The sequence below is a fragment of the Lagenorhynchus albirostris genome, chromosome 1, assembly GCF_949774975.1.
Source record: "Lagenorhynchus albirostris chromosome 1, mLagAlb1.1, whole genome shotgun sequence".
In the NCBI taxonomy this organism is placed as follows: domain Eukaryota; kingdom Metazoa; phylum Chordata; class Mammalia; order Artiodactyla; family Delphinidae; genus Lagenorhynchus; species Lagenorhynchus albirostris.
Window position 1 is genome coordinate 174879586 of NC_083095.1, and position 18235 is coordinate 174897820.

The 18235-nt window shown below is 37.2% G+C and overlaps 1 protein-coding gene across 19 annotated transcripts in view; it reads left to right on the forward strand.

The window, feature by feature from the left end:
* The window catches only part of PARD3 (par-3 family cell polarity regulator), a 729337-nt gene that overhangs the window by 355054 nt on the left and 356048 nt on the right, over positions 1-18235 (forward strand). For all 19 annotated transcript variants that reach the window (XM_060160977.1, XM_060160997.1, XM_060160939.1 and 16 more), the window contains 5 exons: positions 4086-4211; positions 5351-5730; positions 9614-9753; positions 12339-12467; positions 14822-14860. In XM_060160977.1, coding sequence (XP_060016960.1) covers positions 4086-4211; positions 5351-5730; positions 9614-9753; positions 12339-12467; positions 14822-14860 — 814 coding nt within the window. The remainder of the gene's footprint in view (positions 1-4085; positions 4212-5350; positions 5731-9613; positions 9754-12338; positions 12468-14821; positions 14861-18235) is intronic.

Below are 18235 nucleotides of genomic sequence, written 5' to 3' on the forward strand. Positions count from 1 at the left end.
GAGGTCTGTCCCCTGTACGCCTGAGCCCCGTAGCCATGGCTTCACAGAGCCGCCCTCCCTGCTATGTTAATGATACACCCGCTCGTTCTCCTGTGCCAGCCAGCACAGCCAGGCTGGTGCTTCTGTCCCTGGACTGTTCCCCACAAGCAGAGCTTCCACCCCTCCCCCAACTCCTCTTCTCCTGCTCCCCTCTCCTATTTTTTGCAAAGTGGCTTCTTCTTCTGATGGAAAGTGGTTGCCCTAGTAAGGAATTCTGGTACTAACTGCCAAGAAGAAAATCCATCGTCCACTCCAGTAGAGCGACGTGCCAAAATGCTCTGACCTTTACGACCTTCAGTTATTTTCTCTAATAAGAGTGTTATGGGAACCACAACACCATGGTACTCATTTCTTTATTCCTTTAGAAGGAATTCTAGTTGCTGGTTGAATTTGCAGTATAGATCCCTAAAATTTCTTTCTAACTGTGCTCTCGGGGTCGCCTTTCCCGGGGCGGTGGCGGGTGTGGAGATGTAACTGCTGGTGCACACACGTTTTTCAGGAAGATGCAAGTCTCTGTTATTACTTCCCGTTGATTTCCCTTCAGAGGGCCCTCTTCATTCTCAGGCTGGCTGTTACGTTATCAGTTCAATTTTCCTGTAAAGTTTTTTTGATAGTTCATCCCCATTCCTTTTGTAATCACTTTCACCTAGTGAAGCAAATGAGATAATTTTGCAGATTGTACCATTTTCCTTTTAAATTAATCCATTCTTTTGGAGAGGGTGATTCTAATAGTGTGGTCAAGTACTTAGAAATCAGCAGGCTACTAAGTTCTCCTTAATTCAGTCTGTTCCGTTGATTCCCTGATCACTTGCTGTGTCAGTCAGGGTGAAATTCTTCCCCTTCTGCTCCTCTACCCGTCCCCCCCAGCCCACCCCCATCAGCTCCCGAGCCTCTAGTGCTGAGAAAGAGGATTCTGAGGTTTTTGCAACTACTTTTACAACGTGGGATTCTAAAACCTCATTTAATAAATGTCTGCAATATTTCATGTAAATGCGATAGCGTATTTGTTTATGATTTGTAACATTTTTACTGTATGTTAGGATTACTCATGCATTTGGCCATATATGAGGGCTTGTATAGAAAGACAAGTCATTCAGTGAATGAAGCATGTCAGGCCTTTTTACTGTGGATTATTATTGTAGAATGATTCCCATGGGAAAAAAAGTAGATTTAAGAAAAGGAAAATGATTACCTAGATGAATATAAATCTATAGACCTATTCATCTGAAAAATATTAATGCCACTTCTGTAGAATTAAATTACGGATTTCGAAGTTATATTATTTAAATTGTCATAGATACTGAAAGGTTCTGTCGGAGATAAATGTATAAATTTGAACAAATGACTGGTACTAGTTACCTGCTAAGTAATTTCCATTAAACATAGTCTGTCTCTCTCTATTTCTCTAAGAATATTCTGTGGACTGTTTTGGAATACACAAAACATTTCAGAATACATAAAGGCATAATAATTTTCAGTCACTTTAGATCACAGAAATGTTGTAACCATATTGAGAAATCACTCACGATCTCACCAATTAAAAACTAATTAATTAACTGGAGTGACTCTTGGTAGGGCATATTTTTACTCAGGGGCTGAATACATCAACTTGAAAGAAGCCCTGTTGGTCTGCAGAGGCAGCTTTTAGCAACAGGTGTGGTACCAAGCTGTGGCTCTGTTAAGACTGCCCATGGGTGGCCAAGTCATCTTTGCCTTCCCCTGTGCTCTCACATGGCTGCTTGGATGGCGAAGTGGCCCAATGTCTTCTTCTGGTTCCACTATTACCAACAACTGTGATTTAATTTGATTTCTCTAATTATTTTGTCCCATTCAACAGAGTCATAGGTACATCTTAATGATAGGATGCTTTTGATAGAACACTTTGTTCAGTCGCCCATAGAGACAAACGAACAGTAGGGAAGCTTGGGGAGATAGATTGTGGGCTTGGTGACATTTTAGTGGTCACTTAATTATTGGTGTGGCACATTAAGAGATTGCTTCCTGTCAAGTAGGAGCTCAGACCGTTAAGTTGCTCATGCTGCTGTGTCAGTGTACTTTTTCTTGTCTTTGAGCTGAGAGAATTTTTATATTTATTTATCAGTGGTTCCAATATACGGTGGCAAGTAACTAAAAATAACCTACATCATATTTTTTTCATTAGTCACCAAGCTTCTTAGACTCTTACACTAGTAGGTGCTAATCCCCAAATAGTAACATGACAAAAGGCAATTTAAATGTTAGCTCCTCTTACTCTTGTAGGTAGGTATGCTTAACCATAGTAAGACACCATGCCTCTTTATTATATTTAATAATAAAGATTAGAATGAAGTTAAGCAGTGACTCAGTAAATGTTTATGAAAGAAAGAAGGTTAAACTGCAAAATAACAAGCAAAAAAAAAAAAAGGACCTTTGCTTTAATTCAATTCATTTCAGCTCAGTCCTATATTTGGTATAAGTGACACCGTCATGAAAAAAAGGATCCGAATCTGGATTTTATTTCACTTATTCTATTTTGCAAAAAGCTTATTAGAAATAGGAGGCTTGTTTGCTTCAGCTAAACTCAAGCACCCATTCATTCAGTTGTCATTTGTCAAGACCTTACTATGAGCTGAGTGCTGGAGCATGTATTGCTGAGTCCCACCTTCCCCACCTTCCAGGAGCTCACAGTGCAACAGTAGAGATAAGGTGTGTGTACAAGTAACAGTAGCAGGGGAGCGAGATCAACAACAACGATTACTGCAAAGGTTTAAAAGAAGAAGGACGCTAATCTATTGGAGTATCTTCCTACTGGAAAGCATATACAGGGTACTGCAAATTGTACTCCATTGGAAAATACAGACAGGCGATCGGAAATGGTGGTATCTTCAACTTTAATTTATTCAGGATTCTAAATGCTGGCTTCTTTTTTTAAAAAATTTTTTGGCTGCATCGTGCGGCGTGTGGGATCTTAGTTCCCTGACCAGGGGTTGAACCCGAACCTTCTGCATTGGAAGCACAGAGTCTTAACCGCTGGACCGCCAGGGAAGTCCCCTAAATGCTAGTTTCTGTATGGGCATTTTTTTTTTGTCTCTAAATATTAGGATTATGAAAGAAAATGCAAGCTTGGGACAAGCCAAAAATAAGTTCATAAAAATTTTAACATCATAATACAGATTATATGCTAACCGTCAATTAAGTCAGAGCATCAGAACTAGGTGGGGATTCCTATTTCGTATCAAGCTGTGTTCATATATAGTGTTTGTTATTTGTTCCAGGGTATAAAGAATGTCCATCCTGTCCGTCAAGGAGTTAGTGCTCTAGACCAAGTACATTTGTGATCATTTTTTTTTTTTTTTCCTCCATCTTGGTCTCTAAACGTTCATTTGGGCTTTTCTTTCGACTTGAAATTTGAGTCCACGTGGAGGGGTGAATGGTGACGGGCATTATTGGAACCTGTCGCCGGCTTTCTGTTTTCTTCTGATGGGAATAATGGCAACAACTTACTTACTTTTGGGAGACCTAAGAAGTTTTGAAATTCAGAACATGAGGCATTACCAAATTCAGATGCCAAGAATGGAAACTCTTCTGTTTTTGGAATCTTCCCAATTTTCCGTCTCATGTACAGGTTAGCCTCTCCTTGTTACCTTTCCTTTCATGGAAAGGTGGGGCTGCCATCAGCACTGTACCAGCTAGCTTAAAACAGAAATCTGCCAGAGCTGCTCGCAGCCCATGCTCGTCCATGCTGCCCACCGCCACGGCCAGGAGCCATGGGGCCAGCTCTGCCGGGAGCATTTTTAAGCATAGAGAGAAGGGTACGATTCGTTGCAGAAGCATAACACTGACACGCCAGAAACGATTGCCTATATTTATTGAAAGGATCCCTTTCTACACACCATTTATACTGTTGTGATTTCTGTGTTGGCGTTATTTTTAAATGTCTGAATAGCAATTTAAGGCACCCCTTTATTAGGCAGTCTTTGTAAGTATAATCCCGCCATTAAAGCAGTAGGGCATTGTGCACGGTGGAAATATTACATGTGTAATGATTTGCATTCTTAATGTTCCAGAACCCTGGGGTTATTAGTAAAACGATTGGAGAAAGGTGGTAAAGCTGAACAAGAAAACCTTTTTCATGAGAATGATTGCATTGTCAGGATTAATGATGGCGACCTTCGAAATAGAAGATTTGAACAGTAAGTGTGTGCTGCCTCATTGCTGCACTTTCCCTGAATCAGGCGTGACAGAGTGCGGGCGATTGGGGTACCTCAGACCATATGTCTGTGGTCTCTGCCTTCATGCTGGAGAGGAGTATTTTCTGCCATTATCTAGCTTTTAAAAATTTCATCAAACTCCAGGTAATCACTGTCATTACACTATGTTTCCAAATGCCCTCTGACTGACGCAGCACTTCTTAAAATATTATGGGCCCGATTTAGGCTTTACGGTTTGGCCACCTCCTCGCCTTTTGGAAAATCCATCAGGTTGCTAGTTTTTATTATACTTTTAACTCACACGTCCAACTTTGTCACATATAATGTGACAAATAGGAAGACAAAGCTCCTTGGACCTGCAGTGTCCACTCAGATTTTCCTTATACTGACTCAAGCCCTTACTCCATTAAAAAGATAAAAATTGTCCAGTTCCTATAAAACAAGGCAAAAATGAGCAGAAATCATAAGGACTTGGTTAAAGACCTGACTAGGGATCCAGATAAGATGGAGTAGCTTCTTGGGCTGGTCTTGGAATAGCATAGCGGCCAACAGCTCTTAACATTCTGAGTTACTGAAGCTGCATTGGCATTCCTGAGATTTTTGCGTGCACAAACTTGGATTAATTTTTCTGATAAATAACGGATAGTCACTTTCTAAAGTTTTCTAAGTATACTTATCAATATATTTCTTTAAAAACTCGACTGGTCTCCTTGTAAGGAAATACTTTATGACTTTTAAAAGTCGTATTGGATAATGTTGTAGAGAGGAGGTTATATTTAATTTCTCTTAATATTGAAATGATAATACCTGTTGTGCTTAAAACTGCAGTATGATTGAATAATTTACAGCGGAGGGCATACCAAAATACTGGTATTGTGCCTGTAGTTGTACATAACTTTGTCATTTTTATCTAGAGAATGAGAAATTTATATTTGGAGACACAGCCCTGCTGCTATCAGAGCTTGCAAACCCGATTGATAAATGGGTTATGAGAATTTTGTTTTCAGTTTCAACCAAGTCTGTCCGTCCTTGTTGCTTAATGAGTATACTTAATTAAGCTCGTAACATCTTCGAGTCTGCCAGTCTTCATTTGCTAAGTTTCCATTCTCTCTCAAACCCAGAGCACAACATATGTTTCGCCAAGCCATGCGGACATCCATCATTTGGTTCCATGTGGTTCCCGCAGCCAATAAAGAGCAGTACGAACAACTGTCCCAAAGCGAGAGGAACAATTACTATTCGAGCCGCTTCAGCCCCGACAGCCAGCATGTGGATCACAGGAGTGTGAACAGTGCGGGGCCGCAGGCTCTGCCGAGGGCGCCCCGGCCGAACCCCCTGCCCGAGCACGCGGACCCTCACCCCCGACTCCTACCTCAGAGCGCACAGCCCTCGGGAAAGCCGCCCACTGCTCCGGGCCCAGCCGTACACCACGTGTTCAGTCCCAGCAGTAGTTACAACACCAAAAAAGTAGGCAAGAAGCTTAACATCCAGCTTAAGAAAGGTATGACCTGTCTTCCTGTTTTTCACAGAATTTAGTTTCAAAATCAACCAACTAACCCAGAGCATCCTGAGTCTTATCTCATTATTAAGAACTGATACATCTTTTTAAAAAAGCATTTACAGTTGTATATTTTTTTATGCTTTTCAGATTCACTTTGCTGTATAAAAATTAACACGTAGAAGGTCAGAGGATAGGCCTTAAACGTTATGTTTCTATGAAAAAAGTAGCAGCTACGACTGCCGTACAATTTTTGGCAACGAAGGAAATGGGTTTCAGGATGTTACCATCAAACCCAAAGCAACAGGGGGGCTCTGACTGTTTTGAGTGCCCCAGTTGATGTCCACATACAGCCCCCCTAGAGGACGTTAGAAGTCCTTCCTCCAGTTCAGCCCGTCCTTTGGTAACGGGAAGGGATTGACTCCTTTGAAGCTGTTGGTGGTTCCCAGTGAAATGCTGAGAAGCAAGGCCACTGGCCCCTTGTCTCCTGCTCTTCCAGAATATCGCATTCTTCCCTTCCTCAAGTGACAAGGGGAATCGGAATGGGCCTTGCTAGTACTTTATTACCTGTGCCTTACATCAGTGTGTTTATTTAAGGATCCCCCGTCCTTAGACAGTGCCTCCTTGTGTACAGGAGGCATTCATTTCTGTGCTGGCCTCCCTGATGACTGAGATCAGGCTCCTAGGTTTGACTTTCTCATTCCCAGTCACCGTCCCCTCCAGGCACTGAGATATACTTTTGCTCTTAATCATCTCTTTTAGCTGAGCATTTTTATATATTTTTAAATCATGTCCTTCAAACTGGTGTCATTATAAAGAATATTTCTCCTTTTATGAGCTCAACCAACCCCTACAGTTAGTTGGAAATGAACCAGAGAGGCTGAGCGATTTCCTCAAGTCATGTGGCCACCAGCAGCAGATTCTTACTGGAACCTTTTCCGTGTCCTGACATTGAGACCGTTCTTCTTTCCATTCGGGGTAGAGTTTACAACTCTGTAAACTCTGAGATTCCTATTTCCTTTCTAAATCATACTCTTTCATTGAACTTTATGTGAACCACAAATGCCTTCTTTCTGGTTACTGGCTTTTTAAGCTCCGAATACTTGGTTGACCTGATCAGGAATTGACAACCTCACTCCACTTTTGAAACCCCTTACAGATACAGAATCACATCAGCTTAAACCCCTTTTAGCCCTGTTAATGTGTAAGTGAGAGGAATATCAGATTCTCTTTCTTCCTTTTTCTACACTCAAATGAAAGGACGTGGTTTTTAAGCAAAAGCATATCAAGAAACACAAAGAGAGTTGTATAAAACATAAAATTCTGCTTGGGATCTTTCAAAAAGGAAGACTATTTTCCATTGTCATAAAGATTTTAGTTCATAAATATCTTTGCCTTTTTACTCTGATATAGGCATATTCATTGTTTAATTACAGTTTTCCATACAATTACTATATGTTAACTCCTTATGATATAATGTGAACTTTTTAAATGAAGTGAAATTTTATTTGCCATTAAAAGAATCACTCTTTTGAATACAGAAATCAATAGTTTTATTTTGGTAGCATTTAAAAATATATGATTACATGTTACAGAAGTTAATTTAGAAAGATTATGCTCAATCAACATAAAAATAGAAATAATAGTTTTCTTTTAAACATTTTTCTGACCTTGAGTTATATAACTGATTCAGAGCATCATAGATCTGGCCTGATTTTAATTTATTAACTATGAGAATGTATGGCAAAAGGTGGAAACTGCCTGTGCATTCTGCCAGTACTTACAAATATAAAAAAATAATGTTCACTATAAATAAAAGTGACAAAGAATGCTCATTGTCTGTGATTAGTACTAAATAGAGATGTTTTAATGATTGTATGAGGTTGAACAAGTTTTCATTGTAGTTAACAGGCAATGTTTTTACCAGTTATTATGGTTACATTTAACATTTTTTAATGAAGTACATCAAAAATGTAGGGTTTGTCAGTGTTAAACTTTAAATTCAGTTCAGAGTGAACTGACACGATTTGAATGACAGAAGCTCTTCATAAACTGAGGTCAAAGCTAAGGACTAAGAAAGCCTTTGTCATAATGATTCTTCGGCATAATTTTGGAACTATGTCATATAACATGTCGAAATAGAAGAGCCCCTATGTACCTGCTTCCGTAATTATGATTTCTTAATATTTATTGTCATTTTGGCCTTCTCAAATACCCTGCTCTTTGGTAGAAATTAGCTTTTTAATAAAGTCAGAGGAGAAGGTCAGTGATCTATTTCAGTCAGTGCAAAATGTTTTGTTGGCTTTGCTAAATGAAAATTGATATCTATTTATCTTTCTTTGAAAGGTCATTGCCTGAACTTTCGGCGTACAGATTTAGGGGTTATTGCTGATATTTTAATAGTGTTTTGTTTCATATAACAATCAGTCTTTGTAGTTCATAGAAATTAATATTGCGAAAGGAGAATAATTTAGAATTCTTCCTTAATAAATGTTATTGCAAGTCATTAGAGTTTCACGAAAGCACAGAAACGTATGGAAAAGTCCCAGCAGAATAATTAGGAGAATTTCATATAGACAATATGCCGTTCAAGTCTTCACAGAAGACTTAAGAAATTAACAGCCCAGGCACATTAAAGTGATTTCAGACTTGAAGTAAATGAATGTTTTGTTTGAATTTGAGAATATTTACAGTAGGTTTTTGTTACATGTACTGTGTTTTCATCATTTCTACTTTGTTTCTTCTTTAACCCACATTTTTATTCATGTTTATTTGCTCATATTTGTTTACTTAGAGATTCATACCCTGACTTACAGTTTTTTAGCGAGTGCTGCATCAAATTAATGAATTCTGTAGATTTTTCACCTTTACACATCTCTTTATTCTTCCTTTATCGAGCAAGTATTTGTCCTCAGATCATTTTAACTGGAATGGAACCTAATATAGTTTTTAAAAGCTCTGGTAGAAATGAATCATTATTGGAAGCCTTATAAAAATTCTGTTGATTCTTTAGAAATTTATCATTATCTTCACATTTTTTCTTGCCTCATTCTGGCTCACTGCATGTTGGTTTCAGTGACATAACCCTTTTCACTGTATTGAGCTTGTAAGGGTGCCTGTCGAGAAAGCTGCCAAAGAGCCTGGAATTGAAATTACACACTAGCACAGTCAAGTGTAAACGCCTCAGTACACTCAGTACTCAGTACTCAGTACCTTTAAACATCATATGTTGATCCCCAGATTTGGTAGCTATGATCTCAGATGGGTAATTCGCCTTTTTTTTTTTTTTTTTTTTGAGAAATATAAACGGTAGGATTTAGGTGAACTAGAAGAGAACTAGGCGAAGATAATATGGTTCATCCTGTCAGTTTGGGGAGGTTCTTTTATCTGTGTCTAGGAACATTTCTCATTTCATTGTTTCTTTTCCATCTCCCTGGACTTGTTCTCTTCCTTGTCTTCACTGCTTACCCTTCAAATCTGGATACCGTTATTGCACAGTCATACTTGATACTTGAGATACTATGGGTTTTAACAGGTTTTTTGGGGGTTTTTTTGCATAGAGAAATTGTTTATTTTCATAATCAAATATTTAGACAAATTTAAAAACATTCAGCAGACATATTTGTGTATTATTTTCATCTGTCTGACTAGGTTCCCGTTTTTTCTTAGACTAATGAATTTTTATATATATACCATTTAAACCTTCCGTAATTTATGTTGAAAAATCTTACAACTTTTAAAGTATTAAATGGGTAGGTCAGTGTGAAAGTTACAAAATGTCAAGTTGAGGTAGAGAATAATAACAGATCCTTCATGTATGATATACTTGTGAAATTCAAGATATCTCATTTTGTTTACCTCTTTTTTTTTTCTGTTATATATTCAGGTACAGAAGGTTTGGGATTCAGCATCACTTCCCGGGATGTGACAATAGGTGGCTCAGCTCCAATTTATGTGAAAAACATCCTCCCACGAGGGGCTGCCATCCAAGATGGCCGACTGAAGGCGGGAGATAGACTCATAGAGGTGAGTGGCTTCAGATGTTCCATGATTCTTGAAAAGTTCCATTTTCAAGGGTCAGAGTCGTTTGAACATTTTCATAAAATATGAAATTAAATTATATAATTTAGCAGAAGTATGCATCCTAAAACATTGTATTTCCCCTTCACTTTTACATTTCTCCGTGTTATTTGATGCGAAATGTCTTTTCATTTAGTTTACTCATAAATTTTTAGTTACTTGGACATTTGGTTTATGAGATAACATAACATTTGTCATTATGTAAGTACAGTGTCTGTTAGGTTATATTTCTGGATGACTTTAAATTTATGTCTGGCAGTATAGAAATGTTATCTCCTCTGGAATCAGAGCAGAGACAAATGAAGTAAATGAAAACAGTGTGTCTTGATGAGAAGAACAAGGAAGTTTGGAAATGTCAGCGTGGAGAATGAATTGAGACATAAAAATCAAATGTCAGGAAAAAAAAGAAATAGTCTTTCAAATTTTCCTTTCTGTACCTCATGGGTTTCATTTGGTTCATTGGTCTTTGAAGCTATCTTTGACATACATAAAGATACATAATTTCTTATGTATGAAGTTTGTGTGAATGTTGTGCATGTAGAAATAAAGGGGGGAAAGATGGAGAAAGAGGATACCTTGTTAGTGGTTTTTCTAGTGTTCTCTTTAGAAAACATAGTCTGTATTTTTAGCGGCAGGCACTGTGTTTCATAATTATTAACTAGCATTTAAGTACTAGTGTTAAATATATTGAATGGATAAACAACAAGGTCCTCCTGTACAGCACAGAGAACTATATTCAGTATCCCATGGTAAACCATAATGGAAAAGAATATTTAAACAAAGAATGTATGTGTATGTATGACTGAATCATTTGGCTGTACGGCAGAAATTTACACAACATTGTAAATCAACTATACTTAAATTAAGAAAAAAAACCAAGCACTAATGTTAAAGTAAATTTTTATGACATTATCCTTTTTTCTTAACTGAAAAGTAACGGAGCAAAGGAGTAGCTTCCAGATTTTTTCCTGTGTCTACATTTTGGGCCTAGATTCCTTCAATCTTCCTCTTTCCTCTTTGTCTTGTTTGCATGACACCATGTTTTAAAGGGAGAGCGATAGAGGCCCAGTAAAACGGAAGGTTTAAGTACAAATTGTGTTTAGTGTATTGTTTCCAGAAAGGGCCTCTTGTCCTCGGGCTGTAAGTGGGGTACTGTTAGTCCCCGTGTGTAATTGTAGCTTGTTTCATTTAGGAAGTGTATCAGCTTATTTTTGCCTCTAAATCGTAAAAAAGCCTGTCCCCTCCCTAGCCCTCTCTCCCTGCAGGGCCCCCGCCCTTCTTCCTTGCTAAAGGTAATCCGCTTTATTTTTGTGTCTCCCTTTCATCATGTAATTACTTTACTTGTGACACATCACAGAGGCTTTTGCTTTTCTTTTTGAGGAATGGAAGGGTCTGCGATCTGTATCTCTTCAGGATTAGGCTTTATCTTCTATAGCTCTCAGGCGTATTTTAAACCTACCTCTCTAGTATCCTTGGTTGTATTTCTACAATATCAGCAGTTCTGTGGGCAGAAAGGTTTTCTGAGTATCTGGATATTTGCAAGCCCATATTTAAATCAAGTACCAAGTGACTAATTTTTAAAAATTATCTGGAAAAGTTCTGCTTTCTTTGAACCTATTATTACTGACCTATTTCCTACAATCCCTTGAGAGTAATGCATTGAGCTATATAAGAAGGTTTTCAGTGGGGGAAAGCTTCCAGAACATTAAAACTACAGGAATTTTGATATTACAATTTAAATGATATATTTAATTGCCTTAGACAAATGCTATTTCTGTCTAAAGAGAGTAATATGGAATACTTCGAAAAAGAAATTTCCACTCTCATTCCTGTTAAATATGTAGTGCTTGCTGGTCATATTCTACTTTCTACAAAAAATGATGAGATTCCCCAGGAAGTGGTATTTTCAAATCTCTCTCTCTCTCTTTTTTTTTATTTCCCCCTGGTAAATTTTTTTTTCTTAAAACATTGAAAAATCTTGAAGTGAAATACTGCAAGCCCTCCAAAAATATTATTTAGTAGAGATTCTTCTTCAGTGTTTGCTTTTTAGGGATTAAAAAGTTATCATCCTAATTTTCTGTAAAATTTCAGTGAAAGCTAAAATGTTTTTACCAAAATATTTTTAGTGTGTTTTTACAATCTTCTGCAAGGGCGGCATCTTTTTATTTTGATGTAAGGAAATCTGTGATGCACAAGGGCATCAAGATATCCCAGTTCAAAGCCAGGAAGTTTTGTGTTAACTTGGCGTTGTAGATATATTTGTATCTCTGCTTACTTGTTAATGCACTAGTGGCTGTGCTTTTGGTTTATTGATAAGACCTGAAGGGTTGACTGCTTCCTGCCTCACCTCTAGGTAACTGGTCTGCATTTCTTTATTAGCCCCAGCAGCCTGGTGGTTATCAGATCAGGGCAGAATGTACCACGCAGTGAACCATGTTCCACGGCAGACATGATCAGTTCTAGAATGTGTGTCTCGTCTCTTGTTATCTGTTTGCCCAGTATCGCAGCTGAAAACTTTTTGTCTGTTTCAGGTAAATGGAGTTGATCTAGCAGGCAAATCCCAGGAGGAAGTTGTTTCGCTGTTGAGAAGCACCAAGATGGAAGGGACCGTGAGCCTTCTGGTCTTTCGCCAAGAAGATGCCTTCCACCCAAGGGAACTGGTGTGTAAATTCAGAGCAGATGAAAGGTTTCTGATGCACATGAGGCAGGGATCTGGGCTGGCGACCTGCTGGCCAGTGTTTTATATTAAGAGATTTTCCAAGCAGTGTCTATATTTTATATCTCTTTCAGCCTTAGCATAATACAAGCATTCCTTCCTCATATTTCTTCTGTTTTGGAAACAGATATCCACAATGTTGAGTGCAAGAGTATTTGAAAATCAGATTGCAGGGATATTTTCTAGGACAGCAAATGTTTATTACTGAACGCTTTTAGAGGGACTGATTGAATACAGAGATGTCGATTATTCCATAACTGTCACTTCAGAGGCTGTTGTTGAAAGCTTGCCATCTTCTCCACTACATATGACAAATTTTCATATTTCAAGTTTTCATGGTACGTGTAGCTAAGCCAAATAAAGATGCTTGCTTACTGTTGTATGAAAAAGAGGACCTTAATTAAATACTCTTATTGAAAGTAAAAAGACCTGAGTTGCAATAAGCCCCAGGGCCATTAATTCCCAACATAGACATTATTTAGAATGACATAAATGAAATGAAAAGGCATTTGTTTGCAAACTCTTTATTTCACTTTCTATACATATGTCAGTGCATCTAAATATTAGATAGGGGTATTTACATAGTATTTGTGTGAACGAAATCTGTATATTAAATCGACACAGTTCTTAATGTTTTTCTGCAAAAAGTGGTAGGTTTCATTTATGTGTAGAAATAATATAATTGGAGGAATCACCTTTATCTTTTGTTTTGGTGTGGTAGGAAACTTGTTTTACTTCAAGTACAAGTGGTATTTGAAATATTTCAAAACGGATTCTAGTTGGGTCATTTTAGGACATTTGACCTGTCTTTCAGATAGCTTTTAGCTTTATCTAAACAATAATGAATCCGTATATACTAGAGTGGTTTTAGGGACGCAGTAGGTTTTAGGGACGCAGTTCCCAAATTTGTCCGATTGCCCTAATTCTCTTAGGCTAATCCTTCAAGTATGGATGTGTCATGGTTAATAAAAGTTTCCTTTTATTATAAAACAGATTTTAGTCTTGGGAATACCCCATCTCTTGGTTACACACACGCTGACAATTTACTATGATTTCATGGACATTTCAGATTGTGATAGGGCTGAAAACTGAACACTTGTGTTTTAAGTAGATTTTGAGAAATGATGAAAACTTCTTTATTTCTGTTTAGAAATGTTTAATGCATTACTTCTCAATTTAAATTTGGTTTTCCATTTTCCCCCCACTGTTACCCAATTCTGTGCTTTAAATGCCACCTGATCCTAAATCTGGAGTTGTCTCTATTAAATTGTAAATGAGCAGTTCAAACAAAAATTTGAAAAAAAACACGAAGCTTTAGATGCGACAAAGCTTTAGTCCTTCCTCGGCGTATCTGAGCCTGGGTGAGAGTTGGCATTGTTAGGTTGCCGGAGCTTAGCCACCGCTCACAGCCGTGCCCGAGTTAGTGCCAGCGCAGACCAGCTTAAGGTTATTCAGGTTCTTCTGGTCCAGTTTTGATCTTCCAGGCTTCTGTTTTCCCCTTCTGCTGCCTCCTTTTTTTTTTTTCTCTTGGTTATTTAATTTATTGCTTGTGAGCTTTTCATTAAGGAGTGAGCCAGTAGGCCGTCAGTTTCTTCACGTTGCAGCTGCTAGTCAAGGTTTAAAAGAAAGAAAATTCTGAAAACTTAAAGGAGTGCATTGAAAATGATCTTTCAATCCAATTAACAGAGCTCTTTTCCTCTGTTTGGGGTGTCTGTGTTTAAATTCTGTGTCTAAAACAAAATACTTTTATCAATAGGTGCCCGTTTTTTTTTTTTTTTAATAAGTCAACCTTGTATCTATTAATTAAAACAACTCTATAATACATGAAAAAAAATCACATTTATAACCTGTGTAATATTGTAAAGTATGATGCTCGTGGTTCAGGCTGTTATTCTCTGGCCTAGCTATCAAATTACAATATACCTTATAATTTAGACTTAGTTGGGAAAATGAGAAAACGAAATTGGAAACAGTGCCAGGAATAGAAAAGCAGTTTCGTGAGATTTGTTTGCCTCCAAATAATAAATTCATGGTATACTGTGAATGAGCAAGTAAAAATTTACATCTAGAACAATTCTTAATTTTAAACAACCCCGCCCACACACATAAGATAATATAACCACATCAGTGAAAGTTTGCAAGACAGAGTAATATATCAGCCATTACTATAATCACCCTCTATATATTTTGTAGATTTTAAGAACAAACAATTTTTCCTTGAGAGTAAAGCTTTGTGTCCCTGTGTGTTGAAGATGGCTTTGGTCAGTCTGTATTTATGTTTTTCTTCAATTCTTCTAGAATGCAGAGCCAAGCCAGATGCAGATTCCAAAAGAAACGGTAAGAGCTTTGTCTTTTGCAGGATGCAGAGATGTTGGAAAGATAAATTGAACTAACTTCTTACTAATTAATTATGAAGTTATGTGTCCTCTCTTTTCTTGGCTCATAATAGATCCTAATATACAAAGATTTATTAAATCCCAAAGTGGTCTTACCTTAAGTGACTTATCGCTACTACCCCAAATGGAGAATATTTTGTGATTATTTTTGATCAGACAGGGATAAAAAAGAGACATTAAAGACTTTCCTATTCACCTGCATATTAAGAGGGAGCAAAATTGGTGAGTGACTTACTGCTACTACCCCAAATGAAGAATATTTTGTGATTATTTTTAATCAGACAGGGATAAAAAGGAGACATTAAAGACCTGCATATTAAGAGGGAGTAAAATTGGTGAACTTAGTAGTTTAACATCTATCTATCTATCTATCTATATATATAGACTTCATGAGTTGTGAAGTGCTATAAGAGGCTACAAAAATGAAAAATGAAAAAAGAGAACAATTCAGTCATAGAAAAAATACGGAGGGCTAAAAGTACAATAAAAATGTATCATAAACACAAAAAATAAAATATCAGCAATTAGACTAAACATATTGTCATAATAACTTATATTTAATAAGTTATTTATTATCAGTTATTATAGTGTATTTTAAGGGGCTAATTCTCCCAACCGAAGTAAGCTTTCACAGCTTAGATTAAAAAGCAAAAAATAGGTGTTTAAAAGATCAATCCTAACACAGGCTGAAAATAAAGGAACAAGTTGAGTACTAACAGGTGGTACTAACAAAATGAAAGTAAGGATTGCCATATCAGTCTCTGAACTTATCTTCTTTTTTGTGTGGGTGCATTGCATGGGGAAAAAAGGGAGGGTGTTTTATATTGACACCTGATATCATCCAGTAGAAATTCCAACAGTCAGGATCTTTTATATATTAAACAGCACAGCACAAACACACGTCATTCCCAAACCTTTGTGAGTAAAATGAAACTTTAGCAAAACCATACCCATGCTGGGTGATGCTAATACACATTTTTCCAAAATTTGGCATGTTAGATAGACAGATACAGTAAGAATATGAAGAAATTGAGTAAAATAATTAACACTAATAATAGCATTACATAATTTAATTTTTCTTGACACATTCATAACCAGACAACTCTGAACCTAATAAACAAACAAAATGTTATTTTCAAATATTCCATCATTACAAGATGAATAATCAGACCTCAGAGGAAAATCAGTAAACAACCTTGAGAACATTACACACTCGTAAGTACAGGTTGTAGGAAACTCACAGCCTTCATTTTTTACCCATTAAATCAATAGGTCTGTGATAGTTAATCAGAATCACAATAGTATTTATTTGTGTGTGTGTGTGTGTGTGTGTGTGGTGTGATGGCGGGTATGTTGAGAGGTGAGGAGAAATTGGACAAGTTGATTCTGAAGAGTCAAGTGGGGCACAAGAATGATTTATTTTAAAAGACAATAATGATAGCAAAAGGTACTTTAAAGCTAGAATACTTAAATAGCATGATATTGTTATAGGAACAGACAAGTAGATCATTGAAACACATTGATGATGTAAGCAGTCCCAGTGTTTACGTGTGTGTGCATGTTTGTTAGAGGAGACATTTCAAAATAGCGGTAAAGAGTGGTTTGTTTAGTGTTTAGAACAATTGGCCATTCACTTTAAAAAGTTAGATTCCTTTTTCTCACCATACACCAAAATAAATCCCAGTTAATTATGAAATTCAACCTAAAAACATAGCAAAAAATATTGAGAAAATATGTGAAAAGTTTCTCTGTTAACTTTGGAAAGTAAATGCTCGTCCCAGCATGACAAAGCCAGATGTCCTAAGAGAGTAGATTGATAGATTTGTTTATATATATTAAAAACCTTTCAGAGCAATAACCACACCATGAAAGAGTTGCAAGATAAATGCTAAAGGCATTTTGCAACGTGATCCTTGGGTGAAGAACCACTCTTTGGTGTTTGGAATCTTAATATCATAGAACTTTTTGGAAAAGCCAATGACTTCACCCATAAACTATATCTGTTTATGCCTAAGATGATCTGAGATGGAAAACGATGATATAAGCAGTAAAGATAGGTGTGTTCTTTCAAAACATTTAGTCAGTCCTTGTGAGGAGATTGAGGATTAGCTCTGAAGTTTGCAATCGCTAACGGGAAGAAGCAGCTTTGGCTTTAAATGTGGTATTCCGTTGAGAGTGTCTAGGTTTGTTCTGCTTCACTCCTCACCCACAAGCTTTCTGTGTTCTTGATAGCACGCCAGAGCAAATGACAATTCAGTCACCTTAACAAAAGAGATGATATATGTGTATGTGCGTCTGACTTGCAATTACAAACGGGAATTTTTTTCTGATAAGAGTTTTCCAAGCTAAGTTAAAGAAAGTACAGTTTTTTTTGTTTGTTTGTTTTTGTTTTTGTCTAAATGTTTTCTTTTCGCTTTCTTGTTCTTTCTTTTCTCTCTCACATCTGGGCCTCTCTTTCTGCTCCTGCTAGGTGATACCATTTTGGGCTGTTAGAGGCTTCATGTTAAAATTATAATTAAAAACTTGAATTCCAGGATCTCTGCTTCTCTCTGTCTTTTGATGGCAAATCATTAAATTTATTCAAGTCGCAAAATTCTCTGATACTACTTAAACTTTCTGTGATTGTAAGCACTTTGAGAATGGAATGTCCTCAAGCTCAATTAGTTTGTTTGTTAGTTGATTATCACAATGACTCCCAGAACTGATTGAGTCTGAGAAATTTTTAAAAAGGTCATTCAGGTAGATGAGTAGGGCTGTACCAATAGTTGGTAGACCTTTTAAATATCTGAGAAGCAGGTTTCTTGTACATCTTCTAAATATTGTATTAATTAGTGAGAGTGGGCAACTAGAAACCCTACTGAGTTTTAGGTTATCTGTCCATTCAAAATTGGACAGAAAGCTGAATTATTTAGCAGAGGCTCAAGCTCACTTATTCCATGTCCTGAACAAACTCCTCTCCTTTGAAAAGTTCATTCACTTGATAGTTTATTCCTGTGGATGTCCAGGTTGGACAAGACAATACATGGGTGTATTAGGGTTCTCCAAAGAAACAGGACCAATGGGATGTGTAGATATAGAGACAGAGATTTATTTTAAGGAATTGGTTTGTGTGATTATAAAGGCTGGAAAGTCCAAATCTGCAGTGTGGGCTAGCAGGCAAAGACCTAGCAGAGTCCATGGTGCCGATGAAGTCCAAACGCAGTCTGCCGGAGGATTCCCCCTTTGCTCAGGAAGACCTGTCTTTCTGTTCTGTTTTCTGATTGGATGAGACCCAGTCACATTGTGGAGGGCAATCTGTTTTATTCAGAGTTCACAC